Source organism: Notolabrus celidotus, chromosome 20, assembly GCF_009762535.1.
Source record: "Notolabrus celidotus isolate fNotCel1 chromosome 20, fNotCel1.pri, whole genome shotgun sequence".
Classification (NCBI taxonomy): Eukaryota; Metazoa; Chordata; class Actinopteri; order Labriformes; family Labridae; genus Notolabrus; species Notolabrus celidotus.
The window spans coordinates 22,715,712-22,736,100 of NC_048291.1; the positions used below are offsets into that span (position 1 = coordinate 22,715,712).

General features: G+C 41.8%; 2 protein-coding genes across 2 annotated transcripts in view; one reads left to right on the forward strand and one right to left on the reverse strand.

Moving 5' to 3' along the window:
• Positions 1-5,729, forward strand: part of cntnap1 (contactin associated protein 1) — a 33,334-nt gene extending 27,605 nt beyond the window's left edge. The window contains exon 25 of the mRNA XM_034711689.1: positions 2,328-5,729. Within this exon, the coding sequence (XP_034567580.1) occupies positions 2,328-2,527 (200 nt within the window). The 3' untranslated portion in view covers positions 2,528-5,729. The remainder of the gene's footprint in view (positions 1-2,327) is intronic.
• Positions 5,730-5,868: 139 nt separating this feature from the next.
• Positions 5,869-17,299, reverse strand: ezh1 (enhancer of zeste 1 polycomb repressive complex 2 subunit). The gene is given in 24 exon segments (XM_034711538.1): positions 5,869-7,107; positions 7,248-7,332; positions 7,434-7,514; positions 7,597-7,678; positions 7,778-7,873; positions 7,978-8,156; positions 9,244-9,369; positions 9,479-9,507; positions 9,836-9,927; positions 11,517-11,674; positions 11,677-11,700; positions 12,798-12,896; positions 12,899-12,958; positions 13,056-13,109; positions 13,112-13,147; positions 13,345-13,508; positions 13,724-13,826; positions 14,484-14,720; positions 14,805-14,922; positions 15,380-15,421; positions 15,423-15,503; positions 16,004-16,126; positions 16,278-16,461; positions 17,173-17,299. Coding segments are annotated over 24 exon segments (2,352 nt in total). The 5' UTR covers positions 17,211-17,299; the 3' UTR covers positions 5,869-7,046.
• Between the last annotated feature and the right edge of the window lie 3,090 nt (positions 17,300-20,389).

Sequence of the window (20,389 nt, forward strand, 5' to 3'; positions counted from 1 at the left end):
TGAGGACTCAAATTTATTAAGAGACAAAACCGAGCTCCCCCAACACACACACATACACACACACACACACCTCTCACCATATAAATATACATTGTAGAAAAACAAACCAGACATTCTTAATGCATTATTATCACACTGAGGATTATATTTAATTCCATTCAGCTCAAATCTGGTTATTATTTTAATCTACTTGTACTCATGAGTGGGTTTAATGTGAGTGAAATAGAGTTATTCGTCTTTGTAAGACACATTTGAACTGATATTTGTCATTTTTTAATGTCTAATTTGTTTTCAGACCTAAAGATACATACACAATACTGTCCCGGAAACAGATGCTTTACAATGAGTATAAACAATGTGTTACTCATTATTTTGAAATGGCGATCATACCACAGTTAATACAGATGGGAACAAATAAAACCAGAACAGAAATAAGTAAATAAAAGCAAAAACATGGCACAGTAATGAAATGAGGCAAATGTGTGTTTGTCTATTAAAAAGAAGATCAATATTTTACATTATTCGTTTAACCTGTTACATGTCTGTTAACTTTATACGAGTGGACGTACTGAGTGTTGAGGGGAGAAGAACAGAAGCCAGAACCACAGATGACAGAACAAATTAGAGCAGGTCCCACTGACGAGCAGGAGAGGCTGGAGAGCCGGGATTAAACTGCAGCACAGAGACTGTCTGATCCATCTGAGACCTTGACCAGATCAGTCATTTTAGTCTTGTCTATCTGTGTATCAATCTGGTTCAGGGGTGTTGTGCCATTTCAGAACATCACTGTTATTAAAGAGGGGTACATCAAACAGGCTGCCCCCACACACACAGAGTTTTCTGCCCTGAGCATGTATAAGGTATACTAAATACTATAAACGGCATCAATAGGGATGGTCCATCCTCTATATCAATTTATAATGTATATAAGCCTGAGGGGGCTAGGCTGCTCCCATCATTAGCAGTTGGCTGGGAAACACCTGCCAGACAGTTACACAATAAAAACACTGACTGACAAACCAACACACACCTACAGGCACTTTAATGTCCCCAGTTCGCCTCTGACCTGCACATTTATGCATTGTGACAGCAAACCAAAGCAGAAGCAGGGGGAACATTAAAACGAAACTGAGAAAGGCCTGAAGTCTTGTAAGGCAATGGCTTGAACTACTGAACAATAATTCTGGTTGTAAGTGCTCTGAGGAAGCTGGACTGTGAATACTTAAAGTCACTGTAGAGTCATTTGGGATGCAGCCTTGACTTTTAAAAGTAACATTAGTGGCATCCCCAGGACTGTCTTTTCCCATCAGGAACAGTCCTCTAACATTAGTCCTGGTTCATCTCTGATGTTAAAAGCTCATACATGACTTTGTCATGAGCAGGCTGGAATACTGCAGTTCTCTGTTTATGAGACTCTTATCTGCAGTCAAATCAAAATGCAGCAACATGAGTCATATCAAACAGAAAAAGACCAGAGCTCCAACCCAATCATCAAAATGTAATATCCACCTCCAATATCCATTGAATGAGTTAGCTGAGGTGCTGCTTACAAGAGAGCTAGCAGTACTCAATTTATACATCATTTCCTGCCTTTTTATAATCTGAGAAATATAACAATTAAGCCTGCAAACTTTTGTCATCAAAATTTAGTTAGCTTTTTAATACCGAGCTGCAAAGGAGCTCAATTCAGATGTAAAATGAGGCTTTATAATGTGGAGCTGAAGGAGGAGTAAGGAGTGGCTACTTCAGTGTTTGCAATGCTGTATTGGCTTTAATTCTTAACATCTGATATTGCATCTTTGTCTGGCCCATATAGATTATACATACAGATAAGGATCGTAATTTACAAACCCAGAAAGGACTATCTGTATCATGTCCAGAGAGCCTCCTCTGCTTTATGTCTGTTATTAAATATATAATCTGATGGTTCGACTCTGTTTAGCATTACATCATTCTCTGTTTTTCTTTTTCTTTTCATTTATCTTGTGATTTATACATTTATACACCCCCTCACTTCCTGTGCCTGTGTAAAGCATTTGTATTAAAAGGTTCTTAACAACATTTACAACCGGAATCCAAAATACACTGCAATGAAGGCACAGCAGGCAAATTGCAGCGTGCAGTTTGGACCGACAATCTTAGAAACTATCTTACTTAGGTTGAGGAAAATATCACTCCCAAATCCTCCCAAACCATCAGTTTGACTGATAAAAGTTAATAATAAAGCATTAAAAATTGAAGTGCCTGCTCCTCATTAGTATTCTAGAAGTGCCTCTCCCTTCATTGTGTAACAGATTAACTCTGACTGTGCTATTTTTATCCCACAGTCATTGTCATCCTGGCTTTGCTGCTGCTCTTTGGAGGCCTGTACAGCATCTATGTCTATGCGTATCAGCAAAAGGGCAGCTACCGCACCAATGAACCCAAGAACCTGGAGTCCCCGAGCAGTGCCAGGCCGCTGACCGAGACTCTAAGGAGGGAAAAAAAGAACCTTCCAGAAATCGAAGAGGAGTTCGGGAGCGACTAGCGTCACAGGACCTTTGGGAAAGGGGTGTGGAAGAGGGGAAATAGCACTAACAAAAACCACAAATACCTGTTTTATGTTTTCTAATTCTTTGTTCTTTTTTTATATGTTGCTTTGTGTTCCTTTCTCCAGTTGAATGGGATCTGATGCCTGGTGCTCTACATTGTATGTATTTTGGTAATGGTTAAAAGTTCACATCAAGCCCCATGTTGCGTGAGAAGCCAACAAGTCTCACACTGTAATGCAGGGTGAAATACTGAAGTGCCTCATCTAAGCAAGCTTGATCTGAATTAACCATTATAGCTTATTCAGATAGGGTTTAGATTGACACTGTGGGAACAGGATTTTAAGAGACATTTAATTTCAGAACATCAGTTGAATTTATTCAAGCTTTCATTAACAGATTTTTTTCCTGAGCCATTTTTGAGGCCAATTAAAGCGAACAATATCTTACTGTATAGATTAAATAACATCTTAAATATAGGCTACTTTTTAATGACAATCTCTCATTGAGCCATTTTTGACAACAAAGCTCGTGATTCATGAGCACATCTGAAAACTGAACCAGAGCAACAAAATTGCTGAAACAAAAACAACAAACCCAAGAGAGATCATACAGACAAGCATGGAGCTTTGAGATGTTAAACTTTGAGATGACACATATACAGATTGTTAAAGGTATATACGCTTCTATTTGTTGTATTGCAGCCTATATCAGTGCATTACCTATACAGAATGGCACACATAAGTGATTTCAGAATTGCCTAAGTGTCAGTAGATAGCAGCTTTGCCGATCACAGTATGCTCAGAACACATTCTCAACTCTGGGGCTTTAAAAAAAAAGGAAAAAAGGGAGTGTGATGATTTGTAGCTTTTGGTGTGAGAGCTAGCAGACTGTTGCTGAACTGAATAATCAAAGTAGGAGTGATGATAAAGCTCGCTAGGGACAGGGTGACATAACTTTAAATCTTCTCAATCCTTCTGTCTTACTTCTGGTTGCTTTTATTATGGTCAAGATATCAAAAACTCGGTGCTACGGATTGTTTGACTCGGCAAACAACTGTAACAACGGTCTCAAAAAAGATCAGGGTTCTTACAGTACTTTCATACACAATGATAAGCATCTATCAGGATGAGGTGCTCTCCATAGCCATGTGGAGAACCGCCAAACTGAACACACATGCACACACACACACACACCAACATATGTACAGAGGACCACAAGAGTGTAAATGCTAATCTTTAACTTCCAACTCACACTGCTAGAATAATTTTGCATCACGCTGTAGGACAGTAGCTGAGCACACTGTCTTTGCTGCTGCTTGTTTAGCTGCTTTCAGTGAAAAGTTGAAAATCATACCTTCAGTCCGATGAAATTTCTGCTTTTGGTGAGATGAAATTTCATTTGATGTGTTGCAACCAAAGCTTAGAGCTTCCATCACTCACTGCGGCTCTACTTGATATGAAAAAGCACTATTGTGTATGTGAGAAAAAAACACTTGTAACATATTAGCTATGCATATGTAGAGCATGAGCGCACTTTGCAGTAACATGCAATAATACAAGCTTCTTCCAGCCACCAATGATGTTAATGTCTCAGTTTACTTTGCTGATGCACAATAGCAAATAGGTTGTACTATGTGTACATGTGAATATATGTATAATGTGTGAAGCGACCTTTTAATTACCATGGGATAGGTGAAAAGAGTTACATATGGAGTACTTTGAATGTAAATCCTCTGACTCTGTAATGTATGAGCAGTCACTACATGTTTTCATTGTAGGCTGTGCTCAGCACTGAAAGTAAAATCACTTATGGTAGCTTTTTAGGATGCTCAGGATAAAGAAAGTACAGTGCTTGTTCTCTGCAGCACTCACAAACCTCACTAGCTCTACGTTGTTGGTTACTCCTGTTACAGATGGGCAGAACTGTGCAAAGTTGTACAGTCAAAGAATGTACAGCTGATGTAAAAACTGCTATTAAAGGCACGATTTGCTAACAATGTATGAAAATGTACAGCTTCGGCCAAAAATGGCATTTACAGGCTATATTTTTGAGATTGCTGCAATGAGATGAGTGATAATGAAAATTGATGAGCGAACAGAGTGTAACTGTTGGTTTGTATGCTACACGAAGAGTTGTTTGTGTTTTTTGTTCAAAGGACAATCACCATGCAAAGTTTATGTTAGGCGCAAGCAAACAAACTTGAGTCCAGTATGCTTTGTTTGCCAAGTAGGAAAGTGTCGACTTATGTGTTATATAACCTATTCATATCATTGTATGCATTGGTTAACAGACCACAAAAATTCAGCCTAGCAGTGTCACTTCATTGCCACTTACTAGTTAATCATGCGTGGTCCCTGGAGCGTGTGTATGTGTGACTGACTGGATGTTTAGGTGTTTGTGTATTCATAGTTTGCCCACAAAGTTACAACCTGCTGAGGTAAATATAATGACTCGCATTTAAAAAAAATTCAAACAAACGAGCACTGATGCCAACTATCCAACTCACTTATTGTAGTGCATAGTAGTACAGTGACACAGGAACAAGACCCGGGTGTAGCTCAGAGAGACCACTCAAGATCTGGAAGTTACATGAGTGTTAAAGCTGTGCAAATCCTAGAATCCCCACTGCATCAGGGGGATAAAGATGAATGGCCACTAGGGGGAGTAGGTGAGGAGGATGTTGGTTGAAACAGGGTATCTACTAAATTCACAAATGCAATGTTTAAGTGCTTTTAAATTCTTCTGGCTGTTACACTCTGTGAAATGTAATAACTAGAACTAAAGAAGCAAAAAGAAGGGTTACAGTCAGAGAAAATGAATGATTTGAATGTAACTCTGGTCTCAGTTCAGGGAATAGTGAGAGCTAATACTTTAAAAAGGCAGACACTTTAACACTCTACATGAATCTATAGATACCCTGTCAACACTGACATCATGTATGAAATCAGACGATAAAGCACCAGAGTGAGGAGTCAGCAGGTAGCTTAGACTTCTCTGCACCAACTTAACTGAATCCTTCTGCAACAGGTACCGGAAATGATCATTACAGTTGTTTGTGATCACTCTGAAACTTAGATTTTTCTATTTGTTCTCAAGTATGCTCAGTTTAATTTAGTCAAATGTTCACTGTAAATGACCATTACTGTGTAAATGAAGGCAAAGCCAAATTGTCACCTCAATAAAAGAAGCTTGAAGGAACTTGTTTGGTGTTATTTAAAGGTGGGGTGTCTTTTTACGAAGTGACAGCCAACACACACACACACACATACACTCACACTCACACTCACACACACACACACACACACACACACACACACACACACACACACACGGCATGTTATAATGTATAAAGTTAAACTTTTATTTTTATAGGCATACACTGTACATAGCAGTAAACTCCATTTTGTTCATCTCTACTGAGAAAGATCTCATGTCAAAGTGGGCTTTAATGTTTTTTAACTGAAAGGCAGAATAACAAATCAGGACAATACAACACATGAAAAGATGATACATGGTATTTTACATTCACATGTGGGGGACTTGAATATTTGGTCAAATACAGATTATTTTGCTTATTTTAAATTGTCATAACCTTTAACTTGCCTCTGTTAATTATGTAACACAACCACACGGTTTCAGCCTTTTTCTGTGTGGGATCATTTGGCACTTGAATTATTTTAAAGGAAGACATTTACTGTGTGGCTACTTAGCTTATTCATTATTTTTCTCACAAAAGATCTTAAGATCACGTAAACATGGTCATCTATTCTTCATGTGCATTTGCATGTACGTTACTTAGAGTACCAATGTGTTTAATGTGTAAAACGAAAAAAGGATGAGATCTCTTCTCCATCGTCTACATGTTACATTCAGTCAGTCGGTTCTTGTCTGGTTGCCTTTTTTTGCTGAACAATGAATTATAAATGCACAAAAAACATATTTTGCCACTTGCACAGAGCAGCATCTGACTGAAGCTAACGCTGAAGCTAACATGTTTAATGGTTTGTTTATCCAAGAGTAAGCACATGCATTTCACTGATCATCATTAGGTACGATGCAAAAGCTTGCATTACATATAGAGAGGTCAAAGAAAAGCCAGTCTTTAAGTACAGTAACAAAAGAGTAGCACAGAATGATGGGTAACCGTGACCTCTTTGCTAAAACAAGATTTAACAAAAAAACCCTCTGATCCTCTTGTTCGGTAAACAATATGGATTAATAGTATTTTCACCTTGAATAGATTAGTTTTATAAGCTTGGCGTATACAGTCCTGCAGGTGGGTGGGTGGGTGGGTGGATTCGGGCAGCGTAGGGAGAAAGCAGCTAGCTGACACTGACTCTACCGAGCGGGAGCACCTGCAAACAGCAGGGACTTTCTATTTTTGGAAGTGCAGCAGAGAGGGTGGAGACTGTTCATAGAGATTCGTCAGCTGGATGTGATGCTGCACAAAGGGGCAGAAGCATGAGTGGGTGGCTGAGGACTTTGGGACAGGTCATGGATGAAAGCAGCAGGTTGCTAAGTAATTTCCGTCTCCCTCTCTATCCCCACATATTTTAGGGCGTCAGCTTGGCTGTATCTGTGGAAGAGAAAAACACGAATGAGCGGGAGTTTGTATACAGTATCTTGAGAAGTCACTAATTAAGTCAAAATGTGGCCTTGTTTTTATTTAACTCTGAGGCTGACTGAAGTTTTTAAAAAGCCTGGTGGTGACCCTACCTGTAATCAAAGAAGAGCTCCTCTCCCTGCACGATTGCTCGCTTGGCAAAGATTCCAATGCGGTGGTCTCCATTCACCATCACCACTGCAGTGACAGCAAACACAACATGAGTCAACAAGAGACAGCTTTCATCCCACAACAGCATCCTCTAAATTCTTATTCCACTTCAAAACAACGTCACTCACCTTTAGCGTAGCAGTTGGGATTAACTGAATGATTTGCAAAGCGGATTTTGTTCCCTTTTCTTGTGGCATCCACTACAAAGTCTAAAGACAGAGTACTTTAAGAATTACTGGGCACACTATAATATTACTGTCTGTGGACGAAGGGGAAGTGGGAAATACTTGCCATTGTTCAGGTTGAAGAGGAAGCTAGACATGTATTTGTCATAGATTCTCCCACGTCTGTCAGCCTCATCCTGAGAGATAAGCTGCTCATGCACGCAAGAATAAAACATCACAAACTTCAATTAAGCTAGGAGACGATGAATGCAGTTATAAATAAATTGGACTAAACCACACAGACTTGCCTCCCCACAGTATTCAGAGATGAACTCATTCTTTTGAACTGCCTCTTTGATGAAGGTTCCCCATCCTGCAACATCAGATGGAGCCAACAGCAGGTGCTGAGAAAAAGTGAGATGCAAATTACGACCCCACATTACATGAGTCGTCTTGTATCGGTTATAAATCAATGAATATCTGCTTTTAAACATTTGTCCATTGTTACCTTTTTCAGGCCTCTTTGGATGCTGCAGTTCTTGCAGGAAACCCCTTTGGTGTCCCAGTGGTCTGCAGCACCGCAGGTCATGCACAGATCTGGATCACACTCCCTCACAGCAAGGTAGCAGGGACACTGTTTAGTGTTGCACTGTGTCTTACACCTGCAGCCTGGGAAGCGGTTCTGGCCTGGAAAACAAGCAATGGCGTGCAGAGTGTCTTAAAAAATGAAGTGCATGCAGCAATACAGAAAAATAAAACACTATATGACCTGGCAGGGCATAAGTGTGCTAAATGATTCGGTCTCTAAATGTAGTTGCAGCACAGAGTGGCTGTAATGGCTGAGAAATGCTTCTAGGCTCATCAGTCAGGGACCCCTGCTGGCAGATATGCTGAAATACAATTTTGCAGGGTGTAACGTAACACCCCAGGCAGATGAACGGAAGGATCAGGCAAGATTTACTGAAATATCTCTCATGCAGCCTCTGCTTGGGGGAAAACTGTCCATAACAAGAGCTCCAGGCTTTTTTCTCTCCTCTGTCTTGCCCTTCTCCGCCTGTGTGGGTTTAAATGCGTCTATATCATCAAGCTTTGTTTAGCCTGAGCTGTCTGACTCATACTGATGTTGCAGTTGATGCTGGATATCAGGCACAGAGCCTGTCAAGTCCCTTTGATATCTCTCCAACTTTTTGGTGAGCACACATGTGCAACTGCATGCTGCTTCCTGTTTGGCCACGGGTTTGCTCTGCTACGGGAAAAGGCGAGGTAAAAGTCGGGTGAGAGGGAGGAGGCAGTGATTGGGACCACATCAGATGCACAAATGAGGCAAAACCATCTTTTTCATCCTTAACAAACAGTTCACTTCATCTTCTTCATCCTCTTCTTTGTTGTAAATTCTCCAGAGGGCAAACAACAAATCCTTTCCTCCACCATGTGGCCATTTCAGAAAACACAGTTCTGGGTCATTGCTGCTGCAGCAATGCCTCATTGTGTTCACAGTTCTGTAATAAACACACACCCACCTCCTCCGCTAGAGGACAGTTTCTCCTCTGACCGCAGCCAGATTACCGCAGAATCAATTTACATTCTACCTGATCTATTATGGCCTAGCAAAAGGGATTTGATTCTACAGGGAGCTTTCAGAGGAAAGTGTGGTTATCATAACAAATATTCTTTAGCATCAGGTAGATTAGGTTCCATATGTTTTATTAATTGAGCGAGAATGTAGGAACAAGAGAGTGTGTTCGCACAGGTGAACAAGTAAGGTGACACTCACATTCGTTTTCGCACTGGCAAAACTTCTCACAGAAATTCTGGGTCATCACACACGGGCAGGAGCTGTCACACGGATGGTCGGGGTGATCACATGGCTGGTAGTTGTACACCTGATTGGACGAGTTATCTGGAGCAACAGAGGACAAAGCCCTCTGAGTGGCACATTAAGCTGTGTTGTATTTCAGAGGGCACAGTGTAGTAATATTTATGTAACAGTCATTTTGTGATGAACATACCTTTCTTTAGTTGAATCTTTGCCCATAACCTGACACATTGAACAAACACAATGAAGGGTTTTATTGAGCATGGGTTAAAACTTGTTGAACTTATTCTGCACCTGCCCCTTTGATGCACTTTTCTTTCATATCTTAGCAAAGAAAACAAATAATTAAAGAGGACCAAATATACTCAATTAAAATATACAATTACTATTGGCAATGGTGCAAAATTAACTCATCTCTGCATGACCTGATTCATTTCTTTTAACCTGTTTCTATTCAGGGAAGTTTTAACAAGCTCCCTTTTCTAAGACATACTGGTATTATTATGTTCCAGCAGGGGCGGAAAGGAAAGAATAACTGATGATATCCTGCCTGTGCTTCCTTTTCTTCTTCTGGGGTGAGATGCCTCCATCAACCAAAGGAACACGATGGATCAGGACTTCCTTCACCGCAAACTCGTACACCTGCAGAATAATACAAAATTACCCCATCAACAACAGCACATCCTGCTTTTAATCACACACACTTTGAGGACTTTTTTCTTCTCTTCATCCTAATATGTTGTGTGATGTACTGCCGCTCGAGCTGAAAAGCACATTGCAGTGATTACGCCACAGAACATCCTGCTCCTCTCCCTCGTCTGCTTTCAAAATCGTAGTGCTGCAGAGGCAAAACATACACATGCATGTGCACAACCACACACACTCAAGCACTCCTGGTTGCCAAAACCCAGATTTGGCCTCCTCCCTGGGACACAGACATACATAACTATGCAGCTGGTTTCAGCATTTCACTCAGTTAAGCAGTGGGCGGGGCCTTCTGGATGCCAGCAGAGCCAGGACAGACACTCCAGAACAGTCTCTGGACTGCTTTGGCAGGGGGACAAGAGGCACTATGAGGGTTGGATTTAAACCTGCAAGGCTGCTTCATCGTGTGCAGAATACTTCATGATTTGTTAACCTCTTTCTTCTGTGCATGTTTTTATGCTCAGAAGTTAAAGAATGTATTTAGAAGTTGGAATCATTAAGGGAATGTCTACGGCTGGATGACTAAATCATGAGAGAATATGAGACGTTACATCTGGTGAGCATCCCTGTTTATGGTGCCACATGCCATTCTCTCTGTATTCAACCCAATTATGCACACCATAAAACTACAGACACAGGATGCATGTGTCACACTCCCACTGACGCAAATCCAACGCTCACAAAGTGATGCAAGCTTGAACATCATGTTCAATTTACTTCAAAACATCACCAGTTTCCGAAAGCATTCGTCAGAGATAATTAGTTCACATGTTAGAGAATGTAAACATTGTGAGTAAAAACAGATGAGACATTTAACAACTCATAACTGCTTTCCTTTTATTGTTAGCGCTGTTTCCCTCCCACTAGGACCTCATTTCTAGTAAATCTACTTCGTCTTGTCACCATCCCTTTCATGGACTGTCTACAGCATCTCACTAATTAAGAGGACCTGTTTATGGTTCTTGTGGAATAGTACTGCTTTGTTGGAGTTGTATGGAGCATTTTGTGGCCTCAGAGGTGACATTACTGAGGGGACCAGAGGTTTAAAAGTGTGAAAAATATCGGGATGCAGAGTTACAAAGAAGAACAGAACAGACCTCAATAGACCTAATCTTTGCTTAATGCTACTAGCTTGTTGCTACATTAGCCTAAACTAATGATGAATTCATGTGCCCCTAATAAGGACCTGTTTCTTGAGATGTAAAGCAGTTCAATCAAAAACAATATTGACGCATGAAATTGATGTTAAGTAATTCATTTTTCTGAGCTTAACATAAATCTAATAAAAGTTTTGTACGATCAAGCAAACGCTGACTCTGTTTCACCATGTTTGTTTCATCTTTGTAAGAGGGGCATTTATAATTAAATTCCAACAAATAGTCCCTTTAGTTCTGACACTTATCAAAAAATGTGATAAGAATTGTTGTCAGTCGCTAGCAGTACTTGAAATTCAACATGTTTCATGGATAGAGCTAATTTAGTATCTGTTGCTGACAGTGAATGTGCTAAGTGTGTGAACATTTCACCTCCTTGCAGCTCTTTGTACCGATGAGGCGAGCGATGGAGCAGAAGTTGTTGAAGTATGTGCCATGTAGCACCCTGAACAGTGACTCCTCTGCCCCGCTCCACTCCACCACACAGCACTTCTCCTCCTTCCCGTCATCATCCCCTGGATGCTGCTTGGTGGAGTTGGGCACCGTGAGTTGCCCTCTGTTTCCACACACACACACAAACACACTTCAGTATCAGTGACTATTACTCTTGGCAGGAGGTTTCATATCTTTGATAGTACACTCATACAGCTGTACGCACTAATGCCTCAGTTAATGCACAAGGTTTCTGACACACGAGGTGTGCTGGTTTAATAATAACTCTGATCCACACACATTGCTATTTGTGGATACCATTTTAGAGTATTTGCATTTGCACTCTCACATACACAGGGGACCATGGGCTTTGATTTAGCTTTTGGATATTCAGGACTGATGCTCTTACACCCACAGCTCCAGGCTGAGAGCTGAGTGTTGCTTGGCAACAGGCTGAATGCAGCATTGCTGTGGCCACATGCTTCAGCACTGAGTATCTTTATTAATCTGCTTAACAATCTGTTTTTTCCACATTATCTCAACACGTGTAAGAGACTCTGCTGAGTCACTGGCTGAGCTTTAAACAGTTTCCAAAACCACAGAGACTTCCAGCGAGGCATCGATGGCTATGAACAACAACCCGAGAGCTGGAGGGGGAGGAGAGGACAATGTAGAGCCAGAGGAGATTGCTCCTATTTCCCTCCTGCTGCTCTCCACATGAAGATATCAACAGAGATGAAAAAAAGAAAGAGAAACCACAGAAGAAGGAGGGGGAGAGGGAACAAAGTGTTTATGTTGGGGCTGAAGCATGCAAACCTAATGGCTGGTTTATTTTGCTTGGCAAGAGAGAGCTGACATTGAGAGGAGATGGAAGAAGGGGGAATCGAGGGAGAGAGCAGGATATGACTTAAAAGCTCTCATCTTCAGCCAAATTTCACTTTCCTAAAGGATTTTACTCTGTCAGGCAGACAGCCATTCAAAAGGGAGGGATTTACAAGAGGGTTATGGTAAAATGATGCATCCACTCAGTCATGCAGTGACTCAGTGTCTATAAGCCTAAAAGCAACAGTCATTACCAGAATCTAAGCTCCTAACCAGAACTCTTGGCACGATGTAGTATTAAGTAAAACTAAAAACTACAAAAACTACTCCCCTTGTTCTCTAGCACCTGATGCTTTCTAAAGCAGCTCACACCAAGTTCCTGTGATAGCTGACTCTTACCTGAGGAGGAGGTAGTTTCATGGTCACTCTCGCCCTCTTTGACCTCCTCAGTAGACCCCGACGGTCCAGGACAGCTGAGGCTGGTGGGACGCTGCTGCTTCGGCCCCTGCGAGACCTCAGAGATCTCAACATGTTCTGATCCACAAACTCTTAGCCCCTTTCTTTAGAAGAGAGAAGTGTAGCACAAAATAAGGAACAGAGGTTAAACACAAAGATAAGGCATGTAATGCAGCTACAGAGATCTTCAGTTCTGCATACCTGTAACGGAAGCAGTCCCACCACCACATGGGTCAGTCTCTATACGGATCTCTTACTCTTCCTCTTGTAAACATTGGGTGTTGCATGGAAAGCTTATGAAAAACAAACAAACATATGGTAAGTCCAATTTGACATCACTCAATTAGAGGTAGCAACTACTGAACACCTCATATCAAACAATCATAACACCAGAAAATCCACTCAGAGATCTCACTGGAAACAACAAACCCCATCAAACAGAACATCTAAGAGAAATGATGATGATAATAAACATAAAGGGAGACATTACGGTGGAGAAAACAGTCGTATTTGAAGCATCGTCTGCAGAAGAGTGTGTGGAACGAGTGCAAGCACTGCTCCCGCTGCACTGATTTCGCAAAAGGTCCATCCAGGTTAGGGGTGCAGAGAGGGGGCAGCTTCACCGGGCTTTGGGGCTCCAACAGGTCTTTGTACCTGTGAGAGAGAAATGTTCAGTGGTCGTTTATCACCTGAGTACCACACCATCAGCACGCTCACTTCAAGTTGTGCAAGTTGAAACTGCTCCTTTTTGAGTCGGAGAGCCTGAGAGGGAGCGACCATTATTACATTGCGTCGCCATGGTGAACACTAAGCAACCGCCTGTTCGGCATTGTGCACATAGATCCCCGATTTCACTTCAGTTTTCTTACTTTTCCTTCAGCTCCTCTGTAGTGCCCTTGTAAGGGAACATCGAGGCGATGGCTGTAAATATCTTATCGCTGGGGACCTTCTTGCTGCTGGATGAGTCCCTCACTTAAAAAGACACAAAGAGAACAGAGTTAGGTGAACAGATGACCCAGTTTTGTCCTCACACCAGGTTTTGATACAGATTTACAAACAGAGCTGATGTAACGTGTTCCTTTAAACATTTGCAGTGCTTGATAAGTTTACCTGGCGCTCAAGGCCGGTCAGCAGAGACAGTTTCAGAGCATGATGTAAAAACACACAGTGTACTTTTCTTTTCTTCTTTTGCACTTTTTATTCATGGACCAGCTTTGAAGGTGTCTGTGTGTGCGTGTGTGTATCAGTTGCTGACTGCCTGTGTAGCCAGGTGTGTGTCGATTTCACTATGTATACAGACTAGTTTCCCATAATGCCTTCTGCAAGAGGTCATCAAGTTGTGTAATTAAAGCTGGACCGTATCAGTGTCATGGACCAACAGGTTCCCTATCTCTCACTCTCTCTCTCTCTATCACACACACACACACACACAAACTCACACTCACACTCACACTCACACACATACAGTAGCTGGGCAGGAGCAGCTTCAGAGTAAACACGGCGTGTTCCAGAGCTGCTGTGGCAGGGCGACCTTGTGGCAGCTGTACAGTGCAAAGAGGAGAACAGTACGAGCCTTGTTCTCTCACACAACAATGTCTGAACACACAAATGCGCAGCTGACTCACTCACCCTCAGTAGTGCTCCTCCTCTTCCTCCTGATGAATGCCACACTACCAGATTTGGTCTCTTCTGAACCCTCCGCCGAGCTCCTCCTCATCATTCTCTCATCCTCTTTCTTTCCCGTCACCTCCACTGCCGCTGCTGCTGCGGCTGCTGCCTCCTCTTCTTCCTCCTCCTCGTGGTCAGAGTACTGGCTCAAGGCCTCCACCAGCTCTTTAAAGACTTCATCACTGATGAAGCCCCCCTCTTTAAGACAATTCATGTTAGAACATAGCATGGCAGTCTTTAAAAGAATTCTGTTCATCAGTTTGACGGAGCATAAACACACACCTCTGTCACCATGAACACCATCGTAGTTATCAATGAGTTCCTCCAAGAACGCCTCATCCTGTTCCAGCGCCTCGTCACCCATGTATGGGATGTTATGAAGGAACGTCTCATCCTCCACCTTGGATAGAAAATGTACGTCAAGACAGGCACAGAACCAACTTCTGCTACACGTACCACCATTACCCAAGATACCTTTAAGGACCAACAGAAAAATGCCCAAGTAACTTTCAACACTGACCTCTTGAAAAAATTAATGACCCTGCCTTTTCAGTGTGAACTCAAACAAAGGCACACAAGTCTACTTGGAATATGCCTGTGAAGGTTCTCAGTCATCCAGGTCATGGTAATCCAAGAGCTTGATCCGAAAAGGGCAACTGGACTTGGTGGAAATTCTTGAAGACGTTTCAAGGCTTTCAGAGGAGTGGTGAAACGTCTTCAAGAATTTCTACCGAGCCCAGTTGCCTTTTCGGATCAAGCTTTGAATCTACTTGGGATGAAATAAATGTTACATTTTGCTCTGCATATGTGACAACAGTAATTGCATCACTTACAGCAGATTGTGGTTCATTTCCTACCATGAAGTTGTGCTGCAGAGTGGACCAGGAGTACATGAAAGGGGATTCCTGCCACTGTTGACAAAGGTCTCATGGCAATGGCTTGAGCTTTGAATGCTGGGAAGCCAAACTCCACTCGACACATCTGTAAGAGAAACAGAGGTGAGTAAACAGACAATAGAACAATCCCCAGCGTATTAAAGAAGGTTTTAATGATCAAATACAAGCTGCTAAACCTCCAACACAGTAAAAGGGACCGAGACAGCACATGAGAGGAGAAATATGAAATATCACTGCCTCAGGCTGTTTGTATTATGAGCTTCCAAAGGCAAAGAGAGCACTTATAGCTGCCATATAACTCCTTTATAACACACACTCTTGTCCTGAGATAACATCTGACAGCCAGGTGGGAATCAGAGCACCACACTGAAGCTGGTGATCGTTTCTTAAAACAAATCCACACAATATAATAGATTGGATTACTAGTTAAGCCACCGCAGCCTGGGAAGCAATACAAGGCAGGGCTGCACAGTGCATTCAGGATGGTATGTAAGGGATGCTTTTGTGATTGCTATTATCTTACTCTCTTTAGGGCATCAAAAACACACTCACACACACGTGCACACATTTATCACACAAACACACCTTCTTGCTGGCCAACGCTCCACCAGCCGACAGAGGGATTGACTGAATCCTGAGCCTGGACCACTCTGCATTCAGGAGGTTTGTGTGCTGCTCAATCTTTTGCCTGTTGGACATGAACAGGGTCTGGAAAAAAAAAATAGAACACAAAGCATATCACACAATGTATGACACATGTGCACAGAAACAGAGGCTTACACGCCTGCTGCAAATCCCCAGAACCACGCATGCACTACACAGATTTGTAAATATATGATCAATGATTAATCTGACCCACCTTGACCTCCTCTGCTTTTTTAAGGCGTTTTAATTGGCGAAGGCGCATATACTCAGACTTGACCCTCCGTCTCCACTCCAGCAGGCTGCGAGAAGGTACGAAGGAGGGAGGCTGAGGTTTTGGGGTTGAGGGGGCAGCACCTGTACTAGGGGCTGGAGCTGCAGCAGCTGCTTCCTCCATGACTCTTTGAAAAAACAGAGATACTATGAGAAAAAAGCAGTCCACAACAGTAGAGTACACCATGTATCCACAGCTCTAAAGTGAGTGGATTCTTCTGTTCTCAAAATTCCAAAAAGCGGTTTTAGGGATGCAAAGGAAAATGTTTCATTTTGGGGGTAAACAATCTAAGTACTCATCCAGTGCTTGTATGACTCAAAATTTGTGTATCATGTTTTAATACCTACAAAATCCAACTAACCTGTGGTCTGCTCTCATAATTGGTAGTTTTGGTGCTTACAGTCTGTCTATAATTTAGAATGACATCAGGAGTCCGTACAGTTGCTCTCTGCTCACACCTCTGTTACCAAACTTCCCATTCATCCTCATGAAAATCCATTTGAAAGAGTGCCCCCTTTTGGTTGGCAAAACAAAATTGACACTTAATGATAAAAAAAAGCCTTCCACACTGGTGCTTTAAACTGCCTACGTTGAGACCGAGAAGCCATTTTTTTTTAGAGAGATTGCAGTTACCAAAATACTATCACCATGTGTGCACAAGTAAGTAATATTCTAACAGAACGGTGCAACCACTTTTTTTCTGGAGTGGGCGTGCCTCTCCAGAAAAGCAATGTGAAGGGGGACAGAAAATTGCGTAGTACTGTTTTCTGTCTCCTACATCCAAAATGTGAACACCAACTTTCCTGCCTGAGCACAAACAGAAATCAAAATACAGCACGGAGCCAAAACTGGGCTCGGTAAGCTGCTGCGGTGCATTTTTCTACACTATGGAGTCGTGCACACTTTTCCAAACACAGCTATGAAGTGCGTACGTCCTGTAGCTGCAGCCCCGCTGAGGCAGAGCTGCACAGTAACCATTTAAAGGAAGAATACTTTCAGGACTTGAGCATCGATCACCACAATGACAGCACGTTATTCTCGCAGCCGCGTGTGCACGACTGCCTCTACATCCAGTGTCGCAGTTATTAAATACCTTCAAATCCACGGCTGGCGTCCTATGTGTTGCGACAAGAAGCCCGCAACGCGATCGAGTCTGAGTTTGTTTTTTTTATAGTAAGGAGATCCGGAGCAATCAAGGCTGTCTTTACTATGGATCTGACGCAGACATCGTCTTCGCACGGCGAGGGGATCTCAGAGAAATCCCTACGTTATCCATGAGCATGGTGCTGGAGGAGGATGTTGTTGTTGTAGCTTACAAATAGCTTCGCACTTGGCTTGGTTGAGCCTACCCAAGCAGGAGGGTGACGTCTTTATTATGATCACAGCCTTTCCCTAGCAGAGGAGGATTTATGACTATCCTGCGTCCTGGGAATTAAAGTAGCGTGAAGCAGCCACGGCACAGCCATTTACACGCACACACAGGAACTGATGCAACTGTCCAGAGTGCTAGATTGCCATTTAAATGCGCGAGGGCAAATACGCCCTATGGCATGCTTGAGTTTAAAATAAATAAATGAAGCAATATCACACAAAAACGTCACGGGACTATTGATTTTTGGAAACAACAAAAAGGAATCCCCCCCTTTCAAAAAATAAATAAAAAATAATAAAAAACACCAAAATACCTGCGCATAATAGGATTACGCACAGATTTTGTGGATTAAATAAACAAGAGAAAACTTATATTCGACAATTATAAGGATCGATAAACTCATAAATTAAAGTTGAGTCGGATGGAAAAATAGTTCCTTGTTGTTCCGTATTCCTCCTCCAGGGAGCGCTCCACACATTTTGCAGAGGGGGATTGTGAGAAGGTCTTCGGGGCACTGTTGCATTCACGTTCCCCATGTAAAATTGGGAGACACATGAAACACCTTTACTATGTATGATTACAGCATTACACTGTTATTTCAGTGCTAACCTAGCACACAGAGGTCCATGGGTCTCAAATGAGGTCTATGATACTTGCCCTGACTTTGAAAGAATCCTCACAGAATCTGAATCTTCACAGATGAGCATTTTATTTGCATTCAGAGAAGAACAAAAGCAAACAGAACTGTAAATGGTTTGTTTTCCACAACAGAGTTTATCATTACACTAACAGTATTCTCTAATTCTCTTCATGACTACTGAAAGAGAAATCCCCCCAACCCACTCACACACGCAGCATTTTTGAATACAATTTGTGGAACAGACAAATAGATATTCAGGTATTTGGAGACATGAATTTAGCCTTAATAAGCATACCTTCCTGAGATGCTAGTGAGTTGCTAGTTGCTTTTGACAAATAAGGGAGAGTGGCAATGATCACAGACAGCTAATGGAGCATAAATGGAGGTCGTGATGGTGATAAAAAAAAAGGACAGAGAATGAGAGGACTGTGTGAAAAAGCTTGCATTAATAAGAATGTTAGCATTGGGGTAACTTCTGCTCCCTCATAGCTGCATCTAAGGAAGGTATTACATTAACTAACATTTTGTGTCGTCTTCTGAGGTATCACTTTAAAATAGCAGAAGACTACATGACATGTTACTTTCTTGCACACAAGATGGCACTGTTTTAGCCAATTTTCTACACACTTGCAGACAATGTGCTTCTACAAGCCACTAATTGAATAAATAAAGCTGGCTTGGCACAGTTGATCTGTATTCATGTTTTACCATCGTGACTGCCTCAGAGATTCTCTATCATCACTGTGCTGCTGTGGATCTCTTCTGCACCCTGGTTTCAACTGTGTATGATATGCATTCCTTGTATCTACTTATGCATTCAGTGTGTAAGTATATCAGATGATACAGCATGTTTGGCATGTCTACAGAGGTATTTGAAGGAGCCCCTGCCATGTTGATACTGAACTGTCAAACAGAAGAAACACATTGGACATTCTAACTATGTTATCGGCTGGAGGTTTTTAATTCTGCATAATATAAACAGGGTGTTTTTCTGGCGCCTGTCATTGCAGGAATGAAGTCTTTACCTCTAACGACCTTACCAAAGGCGAAAAGATCAGAGTAGCTAAAAAAAAGGACTTCATTTGGTAACCTAACATACAAAACATTTTTTTTATACTTGTCAAGTATAGCCTGTCTATTCTTCTATTTTTTAAAGTTTCTCCTAACATGCAAACTATTTTCCTTTAAGCTTCAACCACATGAAGCTTGATACAGATGTATTTAAGCACCCATATGTGGGATGTTTTAAAATATTGTTCAGTACATGAAAAAAGAGGCCCCATTTATCTGAAATGAAATGTGGAAGCAATTGTGTCCCTGAGCAAACTGGCCCTCTCACAAGTCGAGCAGCTGAGACAGAGCCCTCGTTCTTCAGTGACGTGGGAGCATGAATCAGTTTCATGCTGGAAATCCCTGCTGCCACAGAAGCTCAGTGCGACGTCAGAGGTGTTGCAAAGGGTGTTTGTCATCAGCACTGATGTTCTGATGTTGTAACACGGCACTGATAAAACTGAGAGTTTGTCCGCAGTACAAGTTATACACAGTAAAGTTAAGATCATTCTGTACAGGAACAACAGCAGGGGCACGTAATCTGGAAAATGTAGGCCCATATGGCAAGGAATTATGGAGGGAATTGTTCCAATTTTACACATCAAATTATATCCACAGGGCTCTGGGGCTAAAACTGCACATGTGAATAACTCTGTGTAAAGCTCTTTGGTGTATTGTAATTGGCTTCTGTCAACAAGTTTGAAAATCTGAGGGCCGTTACTTATATACACACCAAAGTCTCTGAACCAACTGTAATGCATTGTGGCTAAAGCAGACACTGTGTTATTGAAATAAATATGTGGTATAAATTATCTGTGTCTGATATGGATGCTTAGTAAAGGGTGGGACAATATTATATGCATCAGATTGTGATGTTGTATTGGTCAGGTAAAATGTCAATGTCACAGTTCATTTTGTTTTTAAGTTCAATAACAGTGACTTCTAAGTCAATAAACAACCTTTGAAATGTTGTGAAAAGGCTTTTTAAAGCAT